The following is a 22,331-nucleotide window of genomic DNA, read 5'->3' on the forward strand; positions in this document are numbered from 1 at the left end:
AAGTACTAGATCTCTAGAAGTCCCAGACGGCCCCTCCTAGTAACTGCTGACAACACAAAGAGCAAGGGCTACATGGGGTCAGGTGTGCAGGGTTTACTGTCTCCTCAGAATGAAGTAAAACCGGGGTGATGGGTATTATACACTAAAGGCCACGATTTTTTATTTTTTTAGGCTGAGACCTGGATTTCAGGCCTAGTTTCTCCCTGAGAACTCAAGAGGGGAGAGAGTGGCTGTGTGGGTGGCATCCAGACCCTCCCCAGGAAACAGCTCTCGTGTGCCGCTGCCGCCACCCCGCTTTTCCCCGACACCCCAAAGACAGGGCTTGACCTGGGCCTGAAAAAGAAGCTGGGGGACTCTGGTCCTTAGTAGCTGGGATCCCAGGGGGGGGGGGGAGAGAGAGAGAGAGAGAGAGAGAGAGAGAGAGAGAGAGAGAGAGAGAGAGAGAGAGAGAGAGAAGGAAGAAGACTAAAGAAAAGAGGGAGAGAGACAAAGGGAGAGAGAAAGGAAGGGAGGAAGGAGGTCATCTGCCACAAAGAAAGATGGAAGGAAGGAAAGAAGGGGGAGAGAGTGAGAGAGGAGAATGGGAGACAGAAGGAGGGGGAGCAGGGGCGGAGCCAGAAAGAGAGTGTTCTAGAAGGAGCAGAGGCAACGAGGTGAAGGAAACTGGAGGGCGGCACATGCAGGAGCCCTTACCGACTGCCTTTAAGGAGGCGTATTTGTTGAGCTCTTTCCCCGGCGGCTGCTGCTCATAGGGGTTGGAGATCTGGCCCAGGTTAGGGTATGAGTGTGGATGGCCCATCTGCTGGAGCAGGGGAGAGGTGGGCACTGCGTTGTTCATCTGGGTGGGATCTGAAAATGAAGAGACAGAGCGAGAGGGTCACACCCAGGGCAGAGCCTTCTACCCGACACATGACCACCAGACCCCTCGAGAGCAGACATCTCCCCCGGCTTTGGGGATGACAGCTGCAACACAGATACATCAGCCACAGCAATGGCATCATCCTGCCTGCAGATCAAGACAAGATGGACATGGCGTGCTTGCAATGCCACCTGCCAAGACAAAGTCCACATGTCTCCCCTCCCTCCTAAATGAGCGCATTAAAGTTCTCTCGTTTCAGGAATTACTTTTGTGTTCACAACATAGGTATAAAAAGTTATTCAGCCCTTAGTGATGGTCAAGGGAAAGCAAGTAAGAACAATGAGAAGTCATTCCTTTGACAAGACTGAAGGGACCAGCACTGGAAACACGTGTGGAGTTGGCTTCTGCAGAATTCTGGGGAATGGTGGAGAGCGCAGGCCAGGGGCCAAAGGAGCCCTCAAGGATGTATACATCAACTCTCATAAATCACTGATCGAGAGCAGCTATAAGGAGACATGACTGCCTCAGCACTCCCAGCTGGCCAAACCCTGAGGCAGAGTTGGAAGGGTTGGCAGTTTGCACTCAGGCCAATGTGCACAGAAACAGTGAAGGTGTCCTGGGTCTCTGGCAAGTGATCCAAGTCAGACCAAGAGGTGAGCACTTGACCTAGGCTGGGCCAATCCAAGTTCTACCATGGATTTTTCTATGTAGAGCTGCTGGAGTCAAGCAGTTGGGAGAGCATCGAGTCAAGCGGTGTTGACTCTAAAGTGGGAAGAGTCTATTTCTTCATTGTGGCAGAGAACGGGCAATACAAGAGATGCATGCTGGGTGGTATTCATTGAGGTTCCTGTCAAACTGAATTCCCTCTGGGAAACTAGAACTGACCAAAATGGAAGTTGTCCTTGGGGAAGTAGTGAGGAAGACATGGCTTTGGGGATTGCATTGATATGGGAAAAGTCACTTCCCTTTGGTTTTCCAGACTTCCAGAGATATTCCAGTAGCTCTGGAGGGGTTCATGCACGCAGCTGCTCAATACAAGGTTAGCTTGTCAAACCCACCAGCTGTTCCAAGGGAGAAAAATATGGCTATTCACTTTAGTAGGTATGACAGCCTTGGGACCCAACGGAGCCATGTACTCGGTGCCATGGGGTTGCTCTGTGCTGCGAATAGGAACCAATGGATTTGCTCCACAGAAATTTTGGACTACAAATGGGCTTAAAAATGCAGAGACCATCAAGAACAGGGGTCTTGAAACTATAGCCCGCGGGCCACGTACAGCCCGCCGAGGACATTTGTCCGGCTCGCCGGGTGTTTTTGCCCCATTTGTTTTTTTACTTCAAAATAAGATATGTGCAGTGTGCATAGGAATTTGTTCATAGTTTTGTTTTAAACTATAGTCCGGTCCTCCAATGGGTCTGAGGGACAGTGAACTGGCCCCTGTGTAAAAAGTGTGAGGATCCCTGATCGAGACCATTCGTATACTAATTAACTAACATGTTTGTGGCAGGTCTTTTTGGCTTTCCTCCTGGAAATGCTGTCTAAACACTAGCCCGTCTAGTTAAAGAGCTGACTCCTCCAAAGTCCAGTCTTCGGCCAAAGGTGTTCTCCCACTTCCCTTCTCGCCCAGCCCCAACCCCTACTCACCACACTCACCCAGCAGGACTTCATTCAAGAAAAAGAAGTGTCTGCACAAATGCTCTCCGCCTCTTGGGACGGCCTTGTGCATTATTAAACACAACATGTAATATTCCATCAGGCAGTATTTGCTGTGGGATTACTTCTCCCAAGTCCTGAGCTACCTCAAGGGCAAGACTACTTACTTCAAGTGGCCATGAGCGAGGGACCTGACAAAGTAATCCCTCGCAAAAAGAAGAGGAAAGAAGAGACCACCCTAGAGTTACGTCCTGGCTTCCACACCTAGAACCCCAGAAAGCACTTCCGGCTGTGTGAGAAAGCCATTCCAGCCTGGCTTCCAGGCGCCCAACAGTCGGTAATACTGGAACACAGTCTCAGGCAGCTGTCAAGAATGACTAAACAGACATTTGGGAGTGGGCTTTTACAATGTTATTTATATTTTACCAGACAGAAATCTGGAGCAGGTCTGGCAACACAGTGGCCTGGGGATCTCCGCCCCCCTCACCCTAACCCTAATGGCCTGGGGATTGTTACACAGCTAAGGAGGAGGTACAAAGACATAGGTGGATGTTAAGCCCAGGTTGACATCCAAGAAAAGTTGAGAAGTATCAGGTAGTAAGTGAAGTGCAGAGTGGATAGGATCTAGGTGATAATCTGCCAACTGGAGAGGTGGCGCATGCACAAACACACACACACACACACACACATTTTGTGTACAGCCATGACCACAAAGGAATCCCTGGGGCCAATAATATCTTGCTCACAAAGGGATGGTTACTCCTCTAGACACATTCACACCTATAGATGTTACCTTGGCATTAAGCCGCCAAGTTAAACTCACTGTAACCGAGTCTATTCCATCTCACAATGATCCCATTGGACAGATTAGAACTTCCCCCATGGGGTTCCAGGGCTGTGACTCTCTACAAGTGTGCACAGCTTCAACTCTCTCCCTTGGAGTGACAGCTAGGTTTGAACCACCAACCTATGGTTCAGAGTCTGACGTTTAACTTGCTGTGCCACCAGGGATCCCTCAGGAGTAAAGTACTCCTTTAATATAAAACCATCTCCTCCAGAGGATGCTGACAGGTGGTGTCCTACTACTCCATGGGATTTTCAATTGTTGTAATCTTTCAGAATATAGAGATGCCCCTGTGGGCTTCCATGGCTTTCCATCTTGGGTTTATAGACTGTAAATTTGTATGTGAATAGAAACGCCCATCTTTCTCTCAAGCAGCAGCTGGTGGTTTCAAACTGCTGACTTTGTGCTTAGCAGCCCAAAGCATACCACACTGAGCCCCCGAGGCTCCTAGGTAACGTCATGAGCAGTGGAGGAAAGACAGCAGTTGTCAAGGATTCCATCTTGCTTGGATCCACAAGCAATGCTCAGGAAAGCAGCAGTCGAGAGGTCACATGGGACACTGCATTGGGTAAATCTGCTGCACAAGACATCTTTAGAGTATCGAAGAGCAAGGATGTTACTTTGAGGACTAAAGTGTGTCTGACCCAAGCCATGGTATTTTTGGTTAACAGCCTAACACTTACATCACTGTGCTATCTGAGCTCCTTGTAAAGCCATGGTATTTTTAATTGCCTCACGTGCACATGAAAGTTGGGTATTGAATAAGGAAGACTGAAGAAGAATCAGTGCATTTGAATGGTGTGCTGGTGAAGAACATTGATAAAGTCCGGGGACTGCCAAAAGGACAAATCAAACTGTCTTGGAAGAAGTACTGCCAGAATGCTCCTTAGAGGCAACAATGGTGAGACTTTGTCTCATGTGCTTTGAACAGGTTATCAGCAGAGACCAGTTCCAGGAGAAGGGCATCTTGCTTGGTAAAGCAGAGGGGCAGCGAAAAAGAGGAAGGCTTGTGACCAGATGGATCGATGCTGCAACAATGGGCTCGAACGTAAGAACTCTGGTGAGGACGGCCCAGGACTGGTCCGTGTTCTGTTCACTCTAAGTTGGAGCTGATTCGACAGCACCAAGTAACAATCATTCAGAATAGACCGCCAGGCCTTTCTTCTGAGGTGCTTCTAGGTGGATTCAGAGCACCTTTGTGGTGAGCAGCCAAGCGCTTAGTCCCAATGTCAGAAGAAAACTTCCCTACTCTTCCTATAATTTTGGGCCGCTTTATGATCTCTGAGGAGCCCTGGTAACAGTAATTAAACACTAGGCTACTAAACAAAAGGCCAGCAGTCCAAACCTGCCATCTGCTCCAGGGGACAAAGATGTGCCAGTCTCCTCCCATAGAGATGCACGGTGTTGGAAACGCTTTGGGGCAGTTTTACTCTAGCTTATGAGTCAGAATCAACTTGACCCCAGTGGTGACCTTTAGACCTTCCCAATGAAGAACTGCAGGATGGCATCCTGTTGTTGGCTTTCCCAAGACCAAAAAGGGGTCACAAGTATTTGAGAAGTATTTTAAAAGAAAATTAAAATACAATAATAGCTGTAATGGAAAGTACCTGACAGCCTTACAGCAAAGTGACCCCCAGATAGGGTCCATTATTCTGTTGTATCTCTTAGTCACAACAAAGAAAAATAAAATGGATGTGGTTCAGAAAGAGTCAGTTAGGGTGAGAACGCCAGGAAGATGCTTCAGGTGCTCGGAGACAAGTTGCAGCGACCAGGACGACACCCGCTCGGTCATCTCATTGGAGAGACAACTCAAGTTACTCCTCTAAGACCAGCCGCAAATAAGAATTGCCAAGAGACACTCCACGCCAAATGTTGTTTGTGGGTCATAATACAGCAAGTGCCAGGCACTTAGTATCTCCTTCAATCCTCACAACGGCCATAATAATCGTATACACGCACATACCATACACGTACAGCACACACACTATACACACACCACACATATCACACACAGGAACACACCATACACACACAACCACACACACCACACATACACATCACATATCACACACATATATCACGCATACCACATATATACCAAACACACCACAGATCACACACACCCAAGCACACACATACCACACACATGCACATCATACACACACACCACACACAAACCACACACCATACACATACAACACGGACACCACACACACACACCACACACATATATCACACATACCATATATATACCAAACACACCACAGATCACATACACCCAAACACACACATACCACACACATGCACATCATACACACACACCACACACAAACCACACACCATACACATACAACACGGACACCACACACACACCACACACATATATCACACATACCACATATATACCAAACACACCACAGATCACACACACACCACACACAGCCAAACATACACATACCACACATACGCACATCACACACACACACCACACACCATACACATACATACACCACACAGACACACAATACATAACCCCCCACACATACACGCATATCACATCACACATCAGAGGCACTCAAAAATGTGTGGGAAATGGAATTAAAAAAATAATGGATAATTTCCACAAATTCTCTATAGTCCCCTAGTATGATTGGTAATATATGCCCAGTACCATTGAAACCATCACTGTGGAGGTGCAATTCCTTTTAATTCATTCAGAACTATAAGCAAATCAAGTCACATAAACAGTAAGGTCGCACGGAGTATACTACTCAGGTTAGAAAGAAATGTACCTCCTTTGAATAGCTACTACAACCCGATTGGACAGATAAGAGGACTAAAGGCAAGAGAGATTGAGTGGCTTGCCCACAGTCACACAGCATGTTGGGAACTGTACAAAGATTTGATTCGGGATTTGTCCTATGACAAGACTGGTTCTTCCTCCAGGAAGCTAGGCTGCCACTTGGATGGATCAGGAGGGAGACTGGAGGTCAGAAAGGGGTATTCTCCATGGAGGGGCCTTGATCTTGGTGACCCTCTTTCTCCCTGTAAAATGCCCCACTCAGATAAGGAATGGATTCCTATGGTAGTATGTCCTCCTACCTGTCATAGGTCACTGCTCTACACCAAGAGAATGAGCGGCCCTCTCCACCCTGAGACAATCTCCTTGACGATCTGTAGCGCTTACCTGCTCACTGAGCTCCACAACTTCATCCATCCCATCATCCTTTTTACGCATCCGAGCACCAAAAGGCAGGCATTGCACTTGGCTGGCAAGTCCAAAATCGTCTACCACTTACCCCAAAGAGTTCTTAAAGCATCTCCATAGCTCTTTCAACAAGACACTGGCCCTCCCTCATCTCCACTCTTCCTAACACACTCTCTGCGCCCCACGAGGCAGCCTCAACAGTCTCCCTCTGTGGACAACACCCCTGGAAACACAAGGAAATCAGAACAGGATGCATTCTAGAATCAAATGCTTCCATCTGTCAACTGCCTCTTTCGAGGTATTCAGTGGTTGCCATGAGTCAGAATTGACTAGACCGCAATTAACAACAATAGAAGTTAGACTTTCTGAATATCATTAATCTCAGGCCGGACACCAGGACCATCACAGCCCTCTCTTGAGCTTCCTATGAGGTTGAAGGAGACCGCGTATACCATGCTTTCTCATCATCCTTGAAATTGAACAAGCAGCCGAAACTTGGCCACTGAAATTTCTTCATTTCCAAACACTCCAGGAGACCAGACGGGCGTAATCACATGGCCATGGAAGGGGGAGGAAGACAAAGGGAACTGGATTTCCAGGAAGCCCTGCCTTGGTTTAGATTCCTTGGGCATATCCGGATGGTTCCATGTGGCACCGAATTCTCCTAACTAAATGATGAGAGATTCTCAGAAATGATAAGAGAGCTCTAGCTTTTCACTCCATATTCCTTTTTACCCTTTCCCCAGCCTTAGTACTCAGCCTCCATCTGAAGGGGCAACTTGAAAAGGATCATTGTAAAAGCCATGCTGATATTTCTTGGGCCATGAGCAAGGCGCAAAAAAATCTAGTCTAACACAAATTACCCTGGGAACAATACACGAGAAAAAGTTGAATTGACAAATACTGTGTGGTAGGTAGGTAGGTAGGTAGATAAATAAAGAGAGATACATAAATTAGATACAGATATAGCAACAACAGCAATAACCAGAGAAAAAGAAACGACGTCTTCTGAAATTGTCAAAGCAGGCTTGATCTCCGCCAGAAAACGTTCACGTGGAAGAGGCTTACACTCAGGGTATGGACTTGGGAGCCAGATGACCCGCAGGGATTTACAATGGAGAAGAAGCCACACAGATGCTTATTATCAAACCCTTGGCCAAGGCAGCATTTGTATTACCCAAGGGTGATGCATCTTTAAGCATGAAAACAGGGTGTTTGTTTTTTTTATTGTGACCATTTAGGAAGAGGCTATTTTAAAACTGGAGTTGTTAAACAAATATTTACTTAATGTTCACTTTCAACCAGTGGTGTATGGAGACTCTGGGGACCAGAGATTCTGTTCAAAGTCTCAGCTTGTGGTCCAGGAGCTTTACCATCTAGGATGGAGGCCGATTAGGAGCAAAACAGGTGAAATGAGACATAGTGATCATCAGGGAGGTGGGTCAAACCCAGGGACCTACAAAAGCACAAGACCAAATCTGGCTAGACCAGAGGATGTACACTGGTACAGATAGGAACTGGAAACACAGGGAATCCAAGGCAGATGATCCCTTCAGGACCAGTGGTGTGAGTGGCGATACTGGGATGGTGGAGGGAAGGTGGGGGAGGAAGGGGGGGGCAGATTATAAGGATCTACATATAACCTCCTCCCTGGGGACAATAGAAAAGTGGGTGAAGGGAGACATCAGACAGTGTAAGATATGACAAAATAATAATTTATAAATTATTAAGGTTTCATGAGGAAGGAGGAAGGAGAGAGGGAGGGGGAAAATGAGGAGCTGATGCCAGGGGCTTACATGGAGAGCAAATGTTTTGAGAATGATAAGGGTAACAAATGTACAAATGTGCTTTATACAATTGATGTATGTGTGGATTTTGATAAGAGTTGCATGAGCCCCAATAAAATGATTTTTAAAAACGGGGACCTGTATTGTCTCCCTTTTGAGAGAGAGAAGATGAAAGGGCATAGCTGAAAGAGGTGGAGGAAGTGCTCACTTTGAAGAATCCTCTTGTGTGAAAAGAGCCCTGTTGGTGCCTGGGGCGGAAACACACTCCGAAGAGCAAGCTGTGGCGGAGTCTCCGGGGACGGCACGGAGTTCTACTCTGCCCTGTAGGGTCTCTGTGAGTCAGAATGGCAGTGCGTGGGGCTGAGTTGAACACGAAGGACTTAAAATCCTGGTGTTACTTCAGGAACAGCACCTCGTTCCGGTAGCCTGGCTGTAAACTGTTGCCCGGTGTGTCATAGAGAGAGGGGGGTGCTGGGATGCTGGAAGCTACACCACTGGTATTTCAAAGACCAGCAGGATCGCCCATCGTGGACAGCTTCCAGTGGCGCTTCCAAACTCAGACAGACTAGGTAGAAAGACGAACTGCTCTCCTTCTGAAAGTGAGTTAATGAAGACTCCAGCTCACACCGACTCTTGTCCAGCAGAGGGCTGGGAGACGAGGTCCTCACGGGGAAGGCACTCAAAACCCAGTGACCTTCACGATGAACATGAGCAGAGAAACGTTTGTGAAGATGGTGCGGGCCTGGGAACTGTTGGTTCAGTTGGCCATGGGGTCCCCCGCGAGACTGCAGCAGTTCAAAGGTTGTCTGTGCCCACAGCTGCCATCTCCCCAGAAATCAATGTCAGGGGCAGGATGACAGCAGACACGTGCTCCTCCTGCCCTCAGTGCTCTGTGGGCTTCAGGGTCTCTTCTCTCTTCTCCTTCACCTGCTTCCTCCTCCTCTTCCTTTTATTCTGCAGTGTTGTCTCCTCCTCCAGGTTGCTCAACTACTCTGTAGCCCCACAGTGCTGAGCAGCCAGCTCTTGGTTTTCTTCCTTTCCAGTCCTAATGGTGGCACAGTGGTTAAAACTCAGGAGAGTTACCAGAAAGGTGGCAGTTCTCATTCTACCACCTGAAGAGGACGATATGGAAGTCTGCTCCCCAAATATCACAGCCTTAAACCCAATGGGGCAGTTCTTTACACTCTTCTAGTAAGGTGACCAGATTGTAACATTGGTAAATCGGGACACCATTGATAAAAACTCATATCCTGGTGAAATAGCCACAAGGCAGCCGAAAACCATATACCCTAGCTTGTTGTGCATTTTTTCCCCAAAATCAGGACTTTTTAAAAATGCCACGGGATGCGGGACAAATTGTAAAAAATCTGGACTGTCCCACCTTATAGAGGGTCTGAGAGTCAGCATCAACTTGCCAATAGTGGGTTTGGTCCTTTATTTTGGTTTAGTCCTAATGCAGGATAGACCTAGAAAACCAGGTATTCGAGCTCGTTAAAATGCATCGCAAAATCACAATTAACCCCTGGAAAGATATACTGATCATCTGTACACTGTCCTCCTAGCATCCCCATGCTAACTCCAAATCCTCTTACACGTCTCGGTGTGCCGTCATGTCCTCTAAGGAAATCTCCTGAACCCATTCCACCATTGGCTGCTCCTTCTAATCCTGAGGTATCCCTTTTTGCGGCTGCATCAACACTTTCATTTCTTTTCCATGCTTGTTGTTCCCACACCTTCTTCAGGCAGAGACGATGCTGATATCCTAAAGCGGACTGTACATCTTCACAGAGCAGCAGACAGCCTCATCTTTCTTCCACAAAGTGGCTAGCGGGGTCGAACGGCCGATCTTACAGTTAGCAGCCCAATGTTTAACCCACTGTACCAGCAGGAGTCCTTGTTCATCTCCTACACCAAACCCATTGTAATACCTCCCCTACCTCCTTCTTTGGTCTTCCTTATTCATTGTCCTGCTTTCCCACGTACATGGTGGAATGGTCAATGTTCTGCTGCGGTTCATTTGGCTTCCTGTGGTCATCTGTTTCTGAAGAAGACCACCAAGTCTTTTTTTCCTAGTCTGTCTTAATTTGGAAGCTCTGCGACACCCTGTCCACCATGGGTGACCCTACTCGTGTTTGAGACTGGCGGCATAGCTTCTAGCATCCCAGCCACACACAAGCCATCACAGTGCGACACTGAAAGAGAAGACAGGAAGGAGAAGAAAGGCAGAATGTTTTCGTACCTGATATGCAGCAGGCATTCTGTAGGGGCGTTACCTACAAGGCACCTCATCTCGGGGGGAAATGCGTGGAAGGTAATGTGTTGACTTAGCACCAGCCATTGTGGTTGCGCTGAAATGTGTTTTTCCTTTTTGGATTGTGTGAACCCTGGGGATTCTGTTTATGGACCCTGCGATGCCTGGGACAGTCAATGACACACAACAGCAGTCAAGCACAACACATACAAACATGGGAAACATATGTTCAGTTTAACCAACAACAAGGACAGGGCACTGTGTGGGTTTTCTTCAGGTAACCATATGGTGCCTTTTCCATGGGAGGGACAGGTAAACATGCTCTACTCCAATTCACTAGTAATGACTGTCTGATCATCAGGACACCCAGAAAACCAGGACCAAACCCACTACCTTCGAGTCAATTCCGACTCTTCATGGCTCTGTATAGGCTTTCTGAGACTGAATCTTTCTGGGAGCAGTCATCTTATTTCCCTCAGAGCAGCTGCTGGACAGCAGGAATTGTACCTGCCTCTGTTGTGAGCTGTCTTTGAGTCAGACCCCAACTTCTGGTAACCCCCGTGAAAGGGTTGTTTGACTCCCAAAGGGGTCGTGACCCACAGGTTGAGAACCACTGGTTTAGAAGCTCCACTGAAGCCCTTTCAACACCAGAGCAACACACAGGCCTCCCCAGACAGATAGACTGTGACAGCACACCAGATGCATTGGTGGGAATTGAACTGCGGTCTCCTGCGTGACCGAACTGCTACTGGCTCGTTTGTTTCTTGATGCCACGAGGACACGGCCAGGGAGCTTGGCCCCTGTACTAAGTGTTCAATAATGGAAGGTGCTGCTTCCTGTCCCACCTAAAAACTCCATTAAAAATATGAAAGCCTGCCTCTCGCCCTGCCCCCAATTAGCCACCATGGTTCACTTGATGACCGCTGAGTAAATCAAACCCTTTCTACCTAGATCTTGAACAAACATTGATACATCCACTGATCTGGTGGCAGAGACACGGAGGAGACACACCCCATACGTCTGAGAATCACATAATCCAGCAGGGGGAGGGGGAGTGAGAGAGGGAGGGAGAGGCGAAAGAAGGGCGAACAGTTTCCCTGTGACACATGTGACATTAAAATTGGGAGCAAAGGTCAGGGTTGTTTCTTTTCCCAAATGGGGCATACTTCATAGTGACCCCTCCTTTTCCAAACAAAGATGCTCATGGTACAGAAAACCTGATCTCACAGATCAAGTCACAAAGACGGCGTAGCCCCTCTGATGCTGGTGGGTGCCGCCAGGCAGATTTGGACTCACAGTAGCCACGTCCAGCAGAGCAAAACTCTGCTCCATGGAAGGTGCCAGAAGTATCTCTCTCAGGGCAAGCAGGCCACCAGCACTTTCCTCTGCTGGGAGGGCCACCCATCTGTCCATGGGCAGCCAAATGCTTACCTGTTTCCTCACCGGGATCCTCCACACCCTCTCCCTCTTTCCTGCCCCTGCTATGCCAGACGCACCGACACCGTGTATCCACGCAGGAGCAAGCAGTCTAGGCTTTCTTCTACAGAGGAGCCCAGGGATTTGAACTGCCAACCTTGTCGATAGCAGCCCACTGGGCACAACAAAACGAACAAAGCAACGAACCCATCAGCCATTGCTGGTTGAAAGGTGACAGTTGCTTCTTCTGAAGTTCAACATACACCAACAATATGGCCCTGCAATCCCACGCTGAGGTACTTACTTAATCAAGAGAAAACAATGTGCATTCATCTTCATAGGAGTCAAGTCTTGAAAACGTAACCGTCTTAAAAGGCATTTCCATTCAGTGAACAAACACACTGGATACTCGAAATGTCTGCACAGCATGGTCCCATAAGAAGGCCTTGTGGCACACTGGTTAAGCACTCAACCCTTAACTGAAGGCTGGCAGTTCAAACCCACCCAGGCACTCCATGAAGACAGACCTGGAGATGTCCCGTGGGACGGGCTTGCTCACTAGGACCAGAAATGACTTGAAGACCCCTAACAACAACAATGGCCCCTCAGAGCCGAGGTTCAAGGTTCCGGGAGGTGTTTACATGTGAGGAATCTAAGTTAAGCAGAGACACTGGTTCACAGACTCTGAAGAGAAGTTCCTAACCATCTGCTCTCTTCTCGTGTAAAGCCTTCGATATCCCGACCCAAGCCAATATCAACCCAAAGACAGAAATGTATATAAGATTTTCAAGTGCTGTCCCATCAATGGCAGCTTGCGCTGACACAACACCGAAACACCCACAGCCTTTTGCCCTGGTGCTGCTATGGGTTAGGAATGACTGGTATCAGACCCGTATTTTAAAAAAAAACGAACCACCACCTCCCTGCCATCGAGCTGATTCTGCGTTTTAGCGACCCTCTGGGATAGAGTAGACCTGCTCCTGTGAGTTTCTGTGACTTTATGAAAGTAGTAAGCTTCATCTTTCTCACCTTTCCCTTTCTCTTTTAACGGCCAGGTTGATGGTTCAAGTCTGCCAGCTGAGCCGCAAAAGCCTCCTCCTGGAAAGCATGACAGTCGGGAAACCCTCGGTTCCCTAGTGAGTTTGCGTTTGTGGGGGAAGGGGGAACGGAGGGGGTAACCTCGGCCTGGATGGAGTTGTCATGGGGGGTTGGGGCATGAACTTCCCTTTTTTTGTTGACAGGGGCTCTGAGCAGTTCTCATTCGACACTCTTATTTCATCCTCCTGCTTCCTAAAACCCACTGCTATCAAGTTAATTCTATCTCAAGTCCCCAACTAGTGTAAATGGTTTGCACTTAACTACTAAGCAAAGGGTTGGTGGTTCAACCCCCACCCCCACCCCAGAGGTAGCACACATGCAAACCCTGGCAAAGATCACCGCGAGGAAACATCTTTGGAACAACTGTACATTTTCACGCTTGAGCCATGAATCAGAAAGGACACCGTGGCAACTAAGAACAACATTCCATCCCTTAGACGGTCACACTGAACCCTATCATCTTTCCCTGATGGTATAGTGGTTAAAAGTTGGGCTGCTAACTACAAGGCCAGCAGTTCGAAACCACCAGCTGCTCCACAGAAGGAAGATGAGGCTTACAGTCTCAGAAACCCCCAGGGGCAGTTCTACCCTGTCCTATAGGGTCAGTCCTGAGTCACTTCGACTCAATGGCAGTGAGTTGAGTTGGGCTGAATCTTTACCACAGCAGGCGGCCACACCCTTCTCCTGAGGAGGGACTGAGGGGTCCGAGGGCCAACCTTTGGGTTTGCAACTGAGTGCTTAGCCTCTGTGTCACCAAGGTTTCTCAGAACCCAGGCCAGCAGCTGGCTCTGTCCCAGCTCCAAGATCCAGCACAGACAGAGGTGGGGAGTAGGATGCAATCTGCATGGCTGGGCATAAGGAAGACTGTCCTTGGGTCTCCGAGCTTGATGATTCGGCCAAATGGCCAAGAGGTGAGACACTGAGGGCTGCAGAGGAGGCTCCTCTGCCCATGGTGGGCAGCACCAGCTCTATCTGCTGCGTCAGGAGGCAGGAGCAGGACCGGAGGAAGCAACTTGCCGAATGCGAGACCTGCAACGGACACAGGAGTTTCTGGGGGAGACTGTAGAACTGTGCTGCTACAAGGCTCTCCAGAAGCTCCACAGATGAACCCCAAGAGAGAATGGGGTTTGCCCACAGCCATACAGCAAGCAGCCGTCAGTACCTGGATGGGCTGGTATTGATGCTCCTGAATTCTACCCGGCAACTCTTCCTCCTAGCAGCCCTGCTACAACAGTGGCTACGTGCTCAGCTGATTAGGACCCAGGAGCCCCGCTGAGGCCGTCTTACTCTGCCACATGGGGTCACCTTACCATCCACTTCCAGTGGCTTGGTCCCGACTCTTGGGGTTGCTGTGAGTTGCAAGGGACAATAGCGATTGGCAGGCAAACAATAGCGATCTCCCTCACAGCCCTGGGGGGTGAAGACACATTGATGTTGATCACCACCATGGGTCGCCCGGTCAAATCTCCCCAGCAGAACTGGTGGAGGAGAGGGGCGGAAGTCTTGATGACCTGACCTGCTTCTGTGAGGACTACGCAGAGTATACCCTGGAAAGCAGTTCCTTTCTGTCATACTCAGGGTCACCATGGGCCAGAGTGGCCTCCGTGGCAGCAGGTGTAGTGTGGTTTTCTGACGTGTCCTTTGTAAGCACACCTGCTCCCATGCCTGCACCCACAGGGGGAGCAGATACTGGGAGCAACTGGCAGAGCCTAAAACCATCCAGCTCTCTCCATGGCCACGCTCCTCCTTCTGCCTCAACGACATCTTCTTGCCCACAGAACCTTAGGAAAGTCCCGAGCCCTCGCTTGTTTTGTCGTCCGTTCACTCATCCATTCCAAAGAGAGTTTCAGAGGGCTCCTGTTCACAAGGGGTTGCTGGGTGGCGCAGATACTGGACACGCCGGGAGGGTAGCCAGAGATTAGAAGTTCAAATCCACCAAGAGGCACCTCAGAAGAAAGGCCTGCCAATCTTCTTCTGAAAACCAGCCCCAGGAAACTCTATGGAGCATAGTTCTACTCAGGCACACATGGGGGCACCTGAGTTGGAAATGACTCAATGGCAATTGGGTATCAAGAAGAAGTGACTTGCTGCCCTTGCCCCACTTCTGGCATAGCATGGCCTTTCCTCTCTGGGCAGGGGGCCCTCGGGTAGCCCGTCTACACAGCAGAATCAGACCACTAGACAGTCAAAATCTAGGCGTGTGGGGCTGAAGACATAGCCCTGCAGTGGGTCAGCATTTGCTGAGCTGGTGTTCCTCTGACACAGAGGGGAGGAGGGATGCTGCCAGATGGGATGGGGAGGGTTAGTCAGAGTGACTGAGGGACAGTGAGCACGTCTCTGAGGTGGAGGCCTGTGGGAGAACTAGCGGCCATCTCCTTAATTTTCCAAGGCCCGGGCACATCACATCTGAGATACTCCCGCCAGACACATGTCGGCCCGGAATTGAAGATATCACCAGTGGTGGGCTGATGGGAAAAAGAGAGAACCAGCCTTTCCCCAGTCAACCGAGGAAGATTCCAGCGCACAGTCCCCAAAGATCAGGGCTGAAAAGCAGTCTATAATTGGGGAAGTGGATCCTCCCAGGCAGGGAGTAACCCCATGGATGAATAGCGCTGCGTCCGCATCGTGGCTGACTTATTGTCTCCACCACACATTCAAAACAGGAAGAAGAGGAGAGCCGTGGGTGATCCGAGAGTTGCAACCCTAGAAGGCCATTATCTGTCTTGAGCTTGGGCCCACCCCACCACCCACTGCTCGATGCGAGGTTATAACATAACGATAAGCCTGCAATTATATTTCACTTGTTAAAAAGAAAAGACCACAGTGAGTCAAAGAAGCTCCCAGATGTAACTGGCTCCACCAGTACTCTAAGCAGGAGGGGCTGAAGCGGGGCTGCCCTCGGGGCTGTATGGGTTGTCGGGCCTTGGTCTTGGTTTACCTGGCCAAACGTCTGGTGGCTGTCAGAGCACTGCCCTGGCTAGCAGAGGCACTGGGCTCAAGAGAGGGGGTCGTGGGCACCTGAGTCTGACCAGGAGGGGCTGGGAAGGCTGGGCACCCTGCGTGGTCAGCATGAGGATTTGCAGCAACAGGCATGGCAGGGACCCTATGATCAGAGAACACAGACCAAAGTGGGCATCTGTCCGGCTGACCCACATACCATGAGGGGATGACCTTAACAAACTAGAAGTCACTGTCTCACAGTTTGGGGACATCAGCTCTAGGGGAAGGTTCTTCCTTGCTGGTTGAAATCAGGAGTTCCTATGTGCTCTAGGGATTCCCTGCTGGGGGCGTGGTGGTGGTGGTGGAGGTGGTGGTGGAGGTGGTGGTGGTGGTGGTGGAGGTGGTGGTGGTGGTGAAGGTGGTGGAGGTGGAGGTGGTGGAGGTGGTGGTGGTGGTGGTGGTGGTGGTGGAGGTGGAGGTGGTGGAGGTGGTGGTGGTGGAGGTGGTGGAGGTGGTGGTGGTGGTGGAGGTGGTGGTGGTGGTGGTGGTAGAGGTGGTGGTGGTGGTGGTGGTGGTGATGGTGGAAGTGGTGGTGGTGTGTGTGTCCCCATTCCTTCTCAGAAGTGATAGAAGTGATCAGGGTTAAGACCCACGCCACTCTTTAAGGTATGAAAACCTAACCAAAGAACACCCCTGTTCCCAAGCAGAGGCGCAGCTACAGGGATGGGGTCAGGATTTGACATACTCCCTGAGGCTACCATTCAATCGCAGCAGCAGCAGCACTCCGCTGTGTAGAGACGCATGACTGACGTTGGTCAAGAGCCAGGCGGATGGTGCATCCATTGACAAAAGCCAGTCAGACAGGTGACAACCAAAGGTCAGCCCTGTAACACCCCCACCCCAAACAGCTTGGTAGCTTGAAACTCTCTCAGTGTAGATGTGATATCAGAGTTCAAGGGTGAACGTAAGGCGACTTGACCCAGGGAATTTTGACGGGCTGATATAAATTATTGATATTCAAGTAGAATAAGAGCATAAAATAGAGATTAAGACCAATTATATGAAAGGTAGATTTACAATTCAGAATTTTCTGAAATTTACAATTTTCAGAGAGAGACAGAATGAGCATGCAGCTAAGTTCAAATCTAAGCTCTGCCACTTACTAGCACTATGGTCCTGGCGGGGCTAGCTGCTCTTTCTCATCTGGTTTCATTGTGACCAACATTCCAACCCGAATGTTACCTCTCGACCTCACACTGGAGTCCTAGAAAATACAGGAGAGGCCACCAGCATTGCAAGAGTCCCCATATAGCAAGTGGTCAGCCTTGAAAGGATGCACTCAATGTACCATGTCCATAGGAAGCCAGTGTCATCACCCTCCGTCCAAGCCCCACCCCCTATTTCAGAGAAGGACAGTACTGCTCAAGCCAAGTTCTCAGACTCCTTTTTGACCTGCCCCATCGCTGTATCCCCAACACTCCGAATACTAACCTGGGTTGAGGATTTGGTCTTGCCAACTGTTCTCAAATAGCCCAGTCCCAGTCCTAGCCCAATCTCATCTTCCCTGCCTCACTCAGGCCACCACCTGTGCCGCTGGGATGAGGTAAAGACATCAATCACCTTGGCTTTTCACCTGCAGAAAGAATTCAACAGGTGTTGCAGGTAAGGAGGGAAGCTTTGGTGAATGAAGCCAGAGTGTAAACTCCATGACAATCAATCCAAACGTATTGTCATTGAGTAGATTCCAGTGGATACAGCGATTAGACATGTGGCAGGCCATGTGACTGACAGACCACAGCTGCTTCAGAAAGTTTTCTGGGCCTTTACTGTTAGAAGCAGACTCCGGGCATTTCTTCTATGAAATCACTGGGGGGCTTCAAATCACCAGCTTCTCTATTAGTAGCCTATCTGCACGACCTAAATCTCATGAGGATGAGAAACAGCTGTGTGCCCAGGTGCCAGCACATGGATGGGCACCAGCAAAGTCACTTGTTGCTGGATAAACAAGTAGGAGACAGGAAGTTGTCATGAAAACTGCCATAAAAATGAGGGTGGGTATCAGACTACACTTGATAAAGGGACCAAGAGAGTCTCACAGAACAGGAAACATGAAACTAGAAAGGACTTTGAAACTGTCTAGTCATTTTTAACTTAGTGGGTTGCCTGTTGGTCTAGTAACCACAAGGTCAGTAGTTCAAAGCCACCAGTCATTCCTTGGGAGAAAGATGAGGCGTTTAATTCCTGTAAAGAGTTACACTCTTGGAAACCCACAGAGGCAGTTCTACCTTGTCCTCTAGGGTCACATTGAGTCAGCACTGACTCCATAGCAGGGAGCTGACTTCTTTGGTTTGGTCTTTTTACAGGCGATTGAAGAAAGACCCGTTAAGACTGACTGACTGGCTGAAGGCACAGACAACGCAAGCCCTTACTGAGGAAGAGCAAAGCATGCAGCCTTCAATATGAATTACACCTTAACGTAAAGAAACAAAAACCCTCATAACTGGACCAATCAGAGACAGTACGATAAACGTATAAAAGATCAACGTTGTCAAGGATTTCTTTTGACTTAGCTCCACCATCAACGCTCACAGAAGCAGCAGTCAAAAAGCAAACGATGCATTGCTGTGTTGGGATTTATAGCTGTCATTTCTTCCTTGCTATTTGTTTTGTATATCCTTGTGTTTTTGTCTCTCTGATGCTGCTTTTTTTATGTTAGACAAAAAGGTTTTAGTCTCCCACTTAAATTTCTCTGTTGATAAGCAAATGTGGTGAAGAAAGCTGATGGTGCCCAGCTATCAAAAGAGATAGTGTTTGGGGTCTTAAAGGCTTGAAGGTGAACAAGCGGCCATCTAGCTCAGAAGCAAAAAAGCCTACATGGAAGAAGCACACCAGCCAGTGCAATCACGAGGTGCCAAAGGGACCAGGTATAAGGCATCATGCAAAAAAAAAAAAAGATATATGTGTGTATATGTATATATATATGTGTGTGTATGTGTGTGTGTATATATATATACCATATTGAATGAAGGGGGAAGTGCAGAGTGGAGACCCAAGGCCCAAGTGTCGGCCAATGGAGATCCCCTCATAGAGGGGTTTAGGAGAGGAAATGGGTCAATCAGGGTGCGAGGTAGTACTGATGAAGAACACAGCTTTCCCCCAGATCCTGGATGCTTCCTCCCCCCAACTACCATGATCCAAATTCTACCTTGCAGGACTGGATAGGGCAGAGGTTGTACACTGGTGCATATGGGGGCTGGAGGCACAGGGAATCCAGGGTGGATGATACCTTCAAGACCAAGGGTGTGAGGGACGATGCTGGGAGAGTGGAGGGTGAGTGGGTTGGAAAGGGGAAACTGATTACAAGGATCCACATGTGACCTCCTCCCTGGGAGAGGAATGGCAGAGAAGGGGGGGGGAGACTCTGGATAGGGAAAGATATGACAAAATAACGATGTATAAATTACCAAGGGCACATGAGGGAGGGGGGAGCGGGGAGGGAGGGAAAAAAAGAGGACCGGATGCAAAGGGCTTAAGTGGAGAGCAAATGCTTTGAGAATGATTGGGGCAGGGACTGTATGGATGTGCTTTATACAATTGATGTATGTATATGTATGGATTGTGATAAGAGTTGTATGAGTCCCTAATAAAATGTAAAAAGAGAAAAGAGGAGAAAAAAGAGAAAATGATTAGGGAAAAGAATGTACAGGTATGTTTTATACAATTGATGTATGTATATGTATGGACTGTGATAAGAGTTGTATGAGGCCCTAATAAATTGTTTAAAAATAATAATAATAATTTTTTTTAGTTCCAGAGGTTGCTCTTGGGGTAACAATATGCATTAAAAATACCTCTTTAACATGCTATGAAGCAAAGATGTCACTTGGAGGATTCAGCTGCAACTGATCCAAGCCATGTTATTTTCAGTCTCCTCATATGCCTGTGAAAGCCTGACCCAATAGGGACAACCAAGAAGACTAGATGCCTGTGGATGATGTGCTGGCGAAGCACTGAGTGCCGGAAGAACAAACACACTCACGTTGGAAGAAGGACGGCCACAATGCTTCTTAGAAGAGGGAACGGCAAAACTTCATCTCGCCTCCTTTGAACGGGTTGTCAGGAGAAATCAATTCCCCGGAGGACATCATGCATGGTAAAGAGCCAAAAAGAGGAGGACCCTCGATCAGATGGACTGACACACAGACTGAAAGGACAGGCTCAAATATAGCAACAAACTGAGGATGGCACAGGACCGCACATCCGTTTGCTCTGTTGTACAGAACGGACCCGAGGCGACCTACCACCACCAACATTTTACAGCAGGAACTGGACTCAGTGAGGAGATCGGACCTGTTTCAGGCCACACCACGAGCCAGTCTGTGAGCTCTGGCAGCGGGTTGATTCCCCACTTCGTGTCTGTCCGCTGTCCTCCTTTCTCTCATTTCCTCAATGTCACCTCCTCCCTTCAGACTCCAGTCAGCATCGCCTCCTCCAGGAGACTTCTCCAGACCCCCAGGCTGGGTCTCACCCCCTTTCGAATAACAGCCCCCCATGCTTCCTCTGCCACAGAACTCCGCTGTGACAGCTGCATTGGTGGTCTATCTGTGCCTTTACACCATCACTTCTTTGATAAGAATTTCAAACTGCTGTACAATATGTATGTTGAAAGTACCTTGGACTACCAGGAGAACAAATAAGTCTGTCTTGGAAGAAGTACAGCCAGAATACTCCTTGGAAGGTAGGATGGCAAGACTTTGCTCACACACTTTGACAATGGCATCAGACAGGATCATCCCTGGAGAAGGACCTCGTGCCTGGGAAAGTGGAAACGAGGGAGGCTCTCCGTGAGAGGGCTGGACCAGTGGTTGCACCAAGAACTCTGAGGATGGCACAGGAGCAGGCGGGTTTTGTTCTGTGATACACGGGGTTGCTATGATTGGAACTTAGTGATGCCTGGCTGTGGTGCATTTCTATGGCAACACTTGCCAATTTAACAGGTGCAATGAGTGACTTCAATTACACGAACCCTGTCATGCAGCCACCAGCAGTACTCATTGCCAAACACCCATCACCATGAAACAGGACTTCACTACACCCTAAGCAGTGCACTCTCTCCCTCCCCGTGCCCACCCGGCTGTTTCACTGTTAGGTGCTGTCAAGTGGCCTCCACCGCACAGGCACTCCATGGACAACAGAACTAAACACCGCTCAGCCCCGCGCCATCCTCACACTTGCTACTACGTGGGGCCCATTGTGCGGCCATTGTGGTGACCCACCTGGCGGGGGCTCTTCCTCTTTTGTCCCTAACCCTCCGTGCTACCAAGCACGATGTTCTTTTCCAGGAACCTGTCTCTCCTGATCACATGTCCAAAGTATACGAGACAAAATCTCACCACTCTTGCCTCTAAGAGAATTGTGGCTGTACTGCTTCCAAGTCAGATTGGTCTGTTCTTTTGGCAGCTCCTGGTATTTTCAATATTCTTCACCAGCACCATCCTCCAAATGCATCGCTCTTCTTCGGTCTTCCTTATACGAAGTCTAACTTTCCCATGCATGTGAGGTGACTGAAAATGGCTGGCTCAGGAGCACCTTAGTCCTCACGGTGACATTTTTTGCTCTCTAACACTTTAAAGAGGTTTTTATGCAGCAGATTTGCCCGATAGAGTATGTCCTTTGGTTTCTTGACTGCTGCTTCCAGGAGCACTGATTATGGATCCAAGCAAGACAAAATCCTCAGCAACTTCCATCTTCTCTCCATTTACTGTGAGGACTCCCAGGCCTGGTAACTGCTAGCCCACTATGGTCCTCCACACATACGCCTCTTGTAGCACGTTTGTGGGAAGGAGACCGGGAAGCGTTGGCCCTCTTATGACCGACTCCCTCCACATGGGATGTTTTCCAGGTCCGTTCCTAAAGTAGCCTCTCTCAGTCAAGACTCCATTTGTCTTTGTGAGGCCACACTTTCTTAACCTGCCACTTAGGAATGGATAATGCTCTGTTGTGAGGGTTAGTCAGTAGATCGCAGTAGGTTTACCTTGCTTCTACTCACTAAATGCCAGGAGTATCGATCCTCCCCAGCTAAGGCAATCCAACCACCCTACATACATTCCCAATGCCCCCTTGGGCAGGGTGGGTGGGATACAGGGTCAACATCCCTCCAGGGTGAGCCTATGTTAGGCTGGGTTGGCTAGAAACAAAAGCAGTGACATTCATACATGTATAAGGGAGACTTGTATCAAGAAGGCATCCCAGTCAAGCCCAACTTGAATCCATGG

At 48.9% G+C, this 22,331-nt stretch overlaps 1 protein-coding gene across 1 annotated transcript in view; it reads right to left on the reverse strand.

Moving 5' to 3' along the window:
* SHISA9 (shisa family member 9) overlaps positions 1–22,331 on the reverse strand; it is a 310,911-nt gene that overhangs the window by 32,001 nt on the left and 256,579 nt on the right. The window contains exon 3 of the mRNA XM_075528406.1: positions 694–849. Coding sequence (XP_075384521.1) covers positions 694–849 — 156 coding nt within the window. The remainder of the gene's footprint in view (positions 1–693; positions 850–22,331) is intronic.

The sequence above is a fragment of the Tenrec ecaudatus genome, chromosome 12 (assembly GCF_050624435.1).
Source record: "Tenrec ecaudatus isolate mTenEca1 chromosome 12, mTenEca1.hap1, whole genome shotgun sequence".
NCBI lineage: Eukaryota > Metazoa > Chordata > Mammalia > Afrosoricida > Tenrecidae > Tenrec > Tenrec ecaudatus.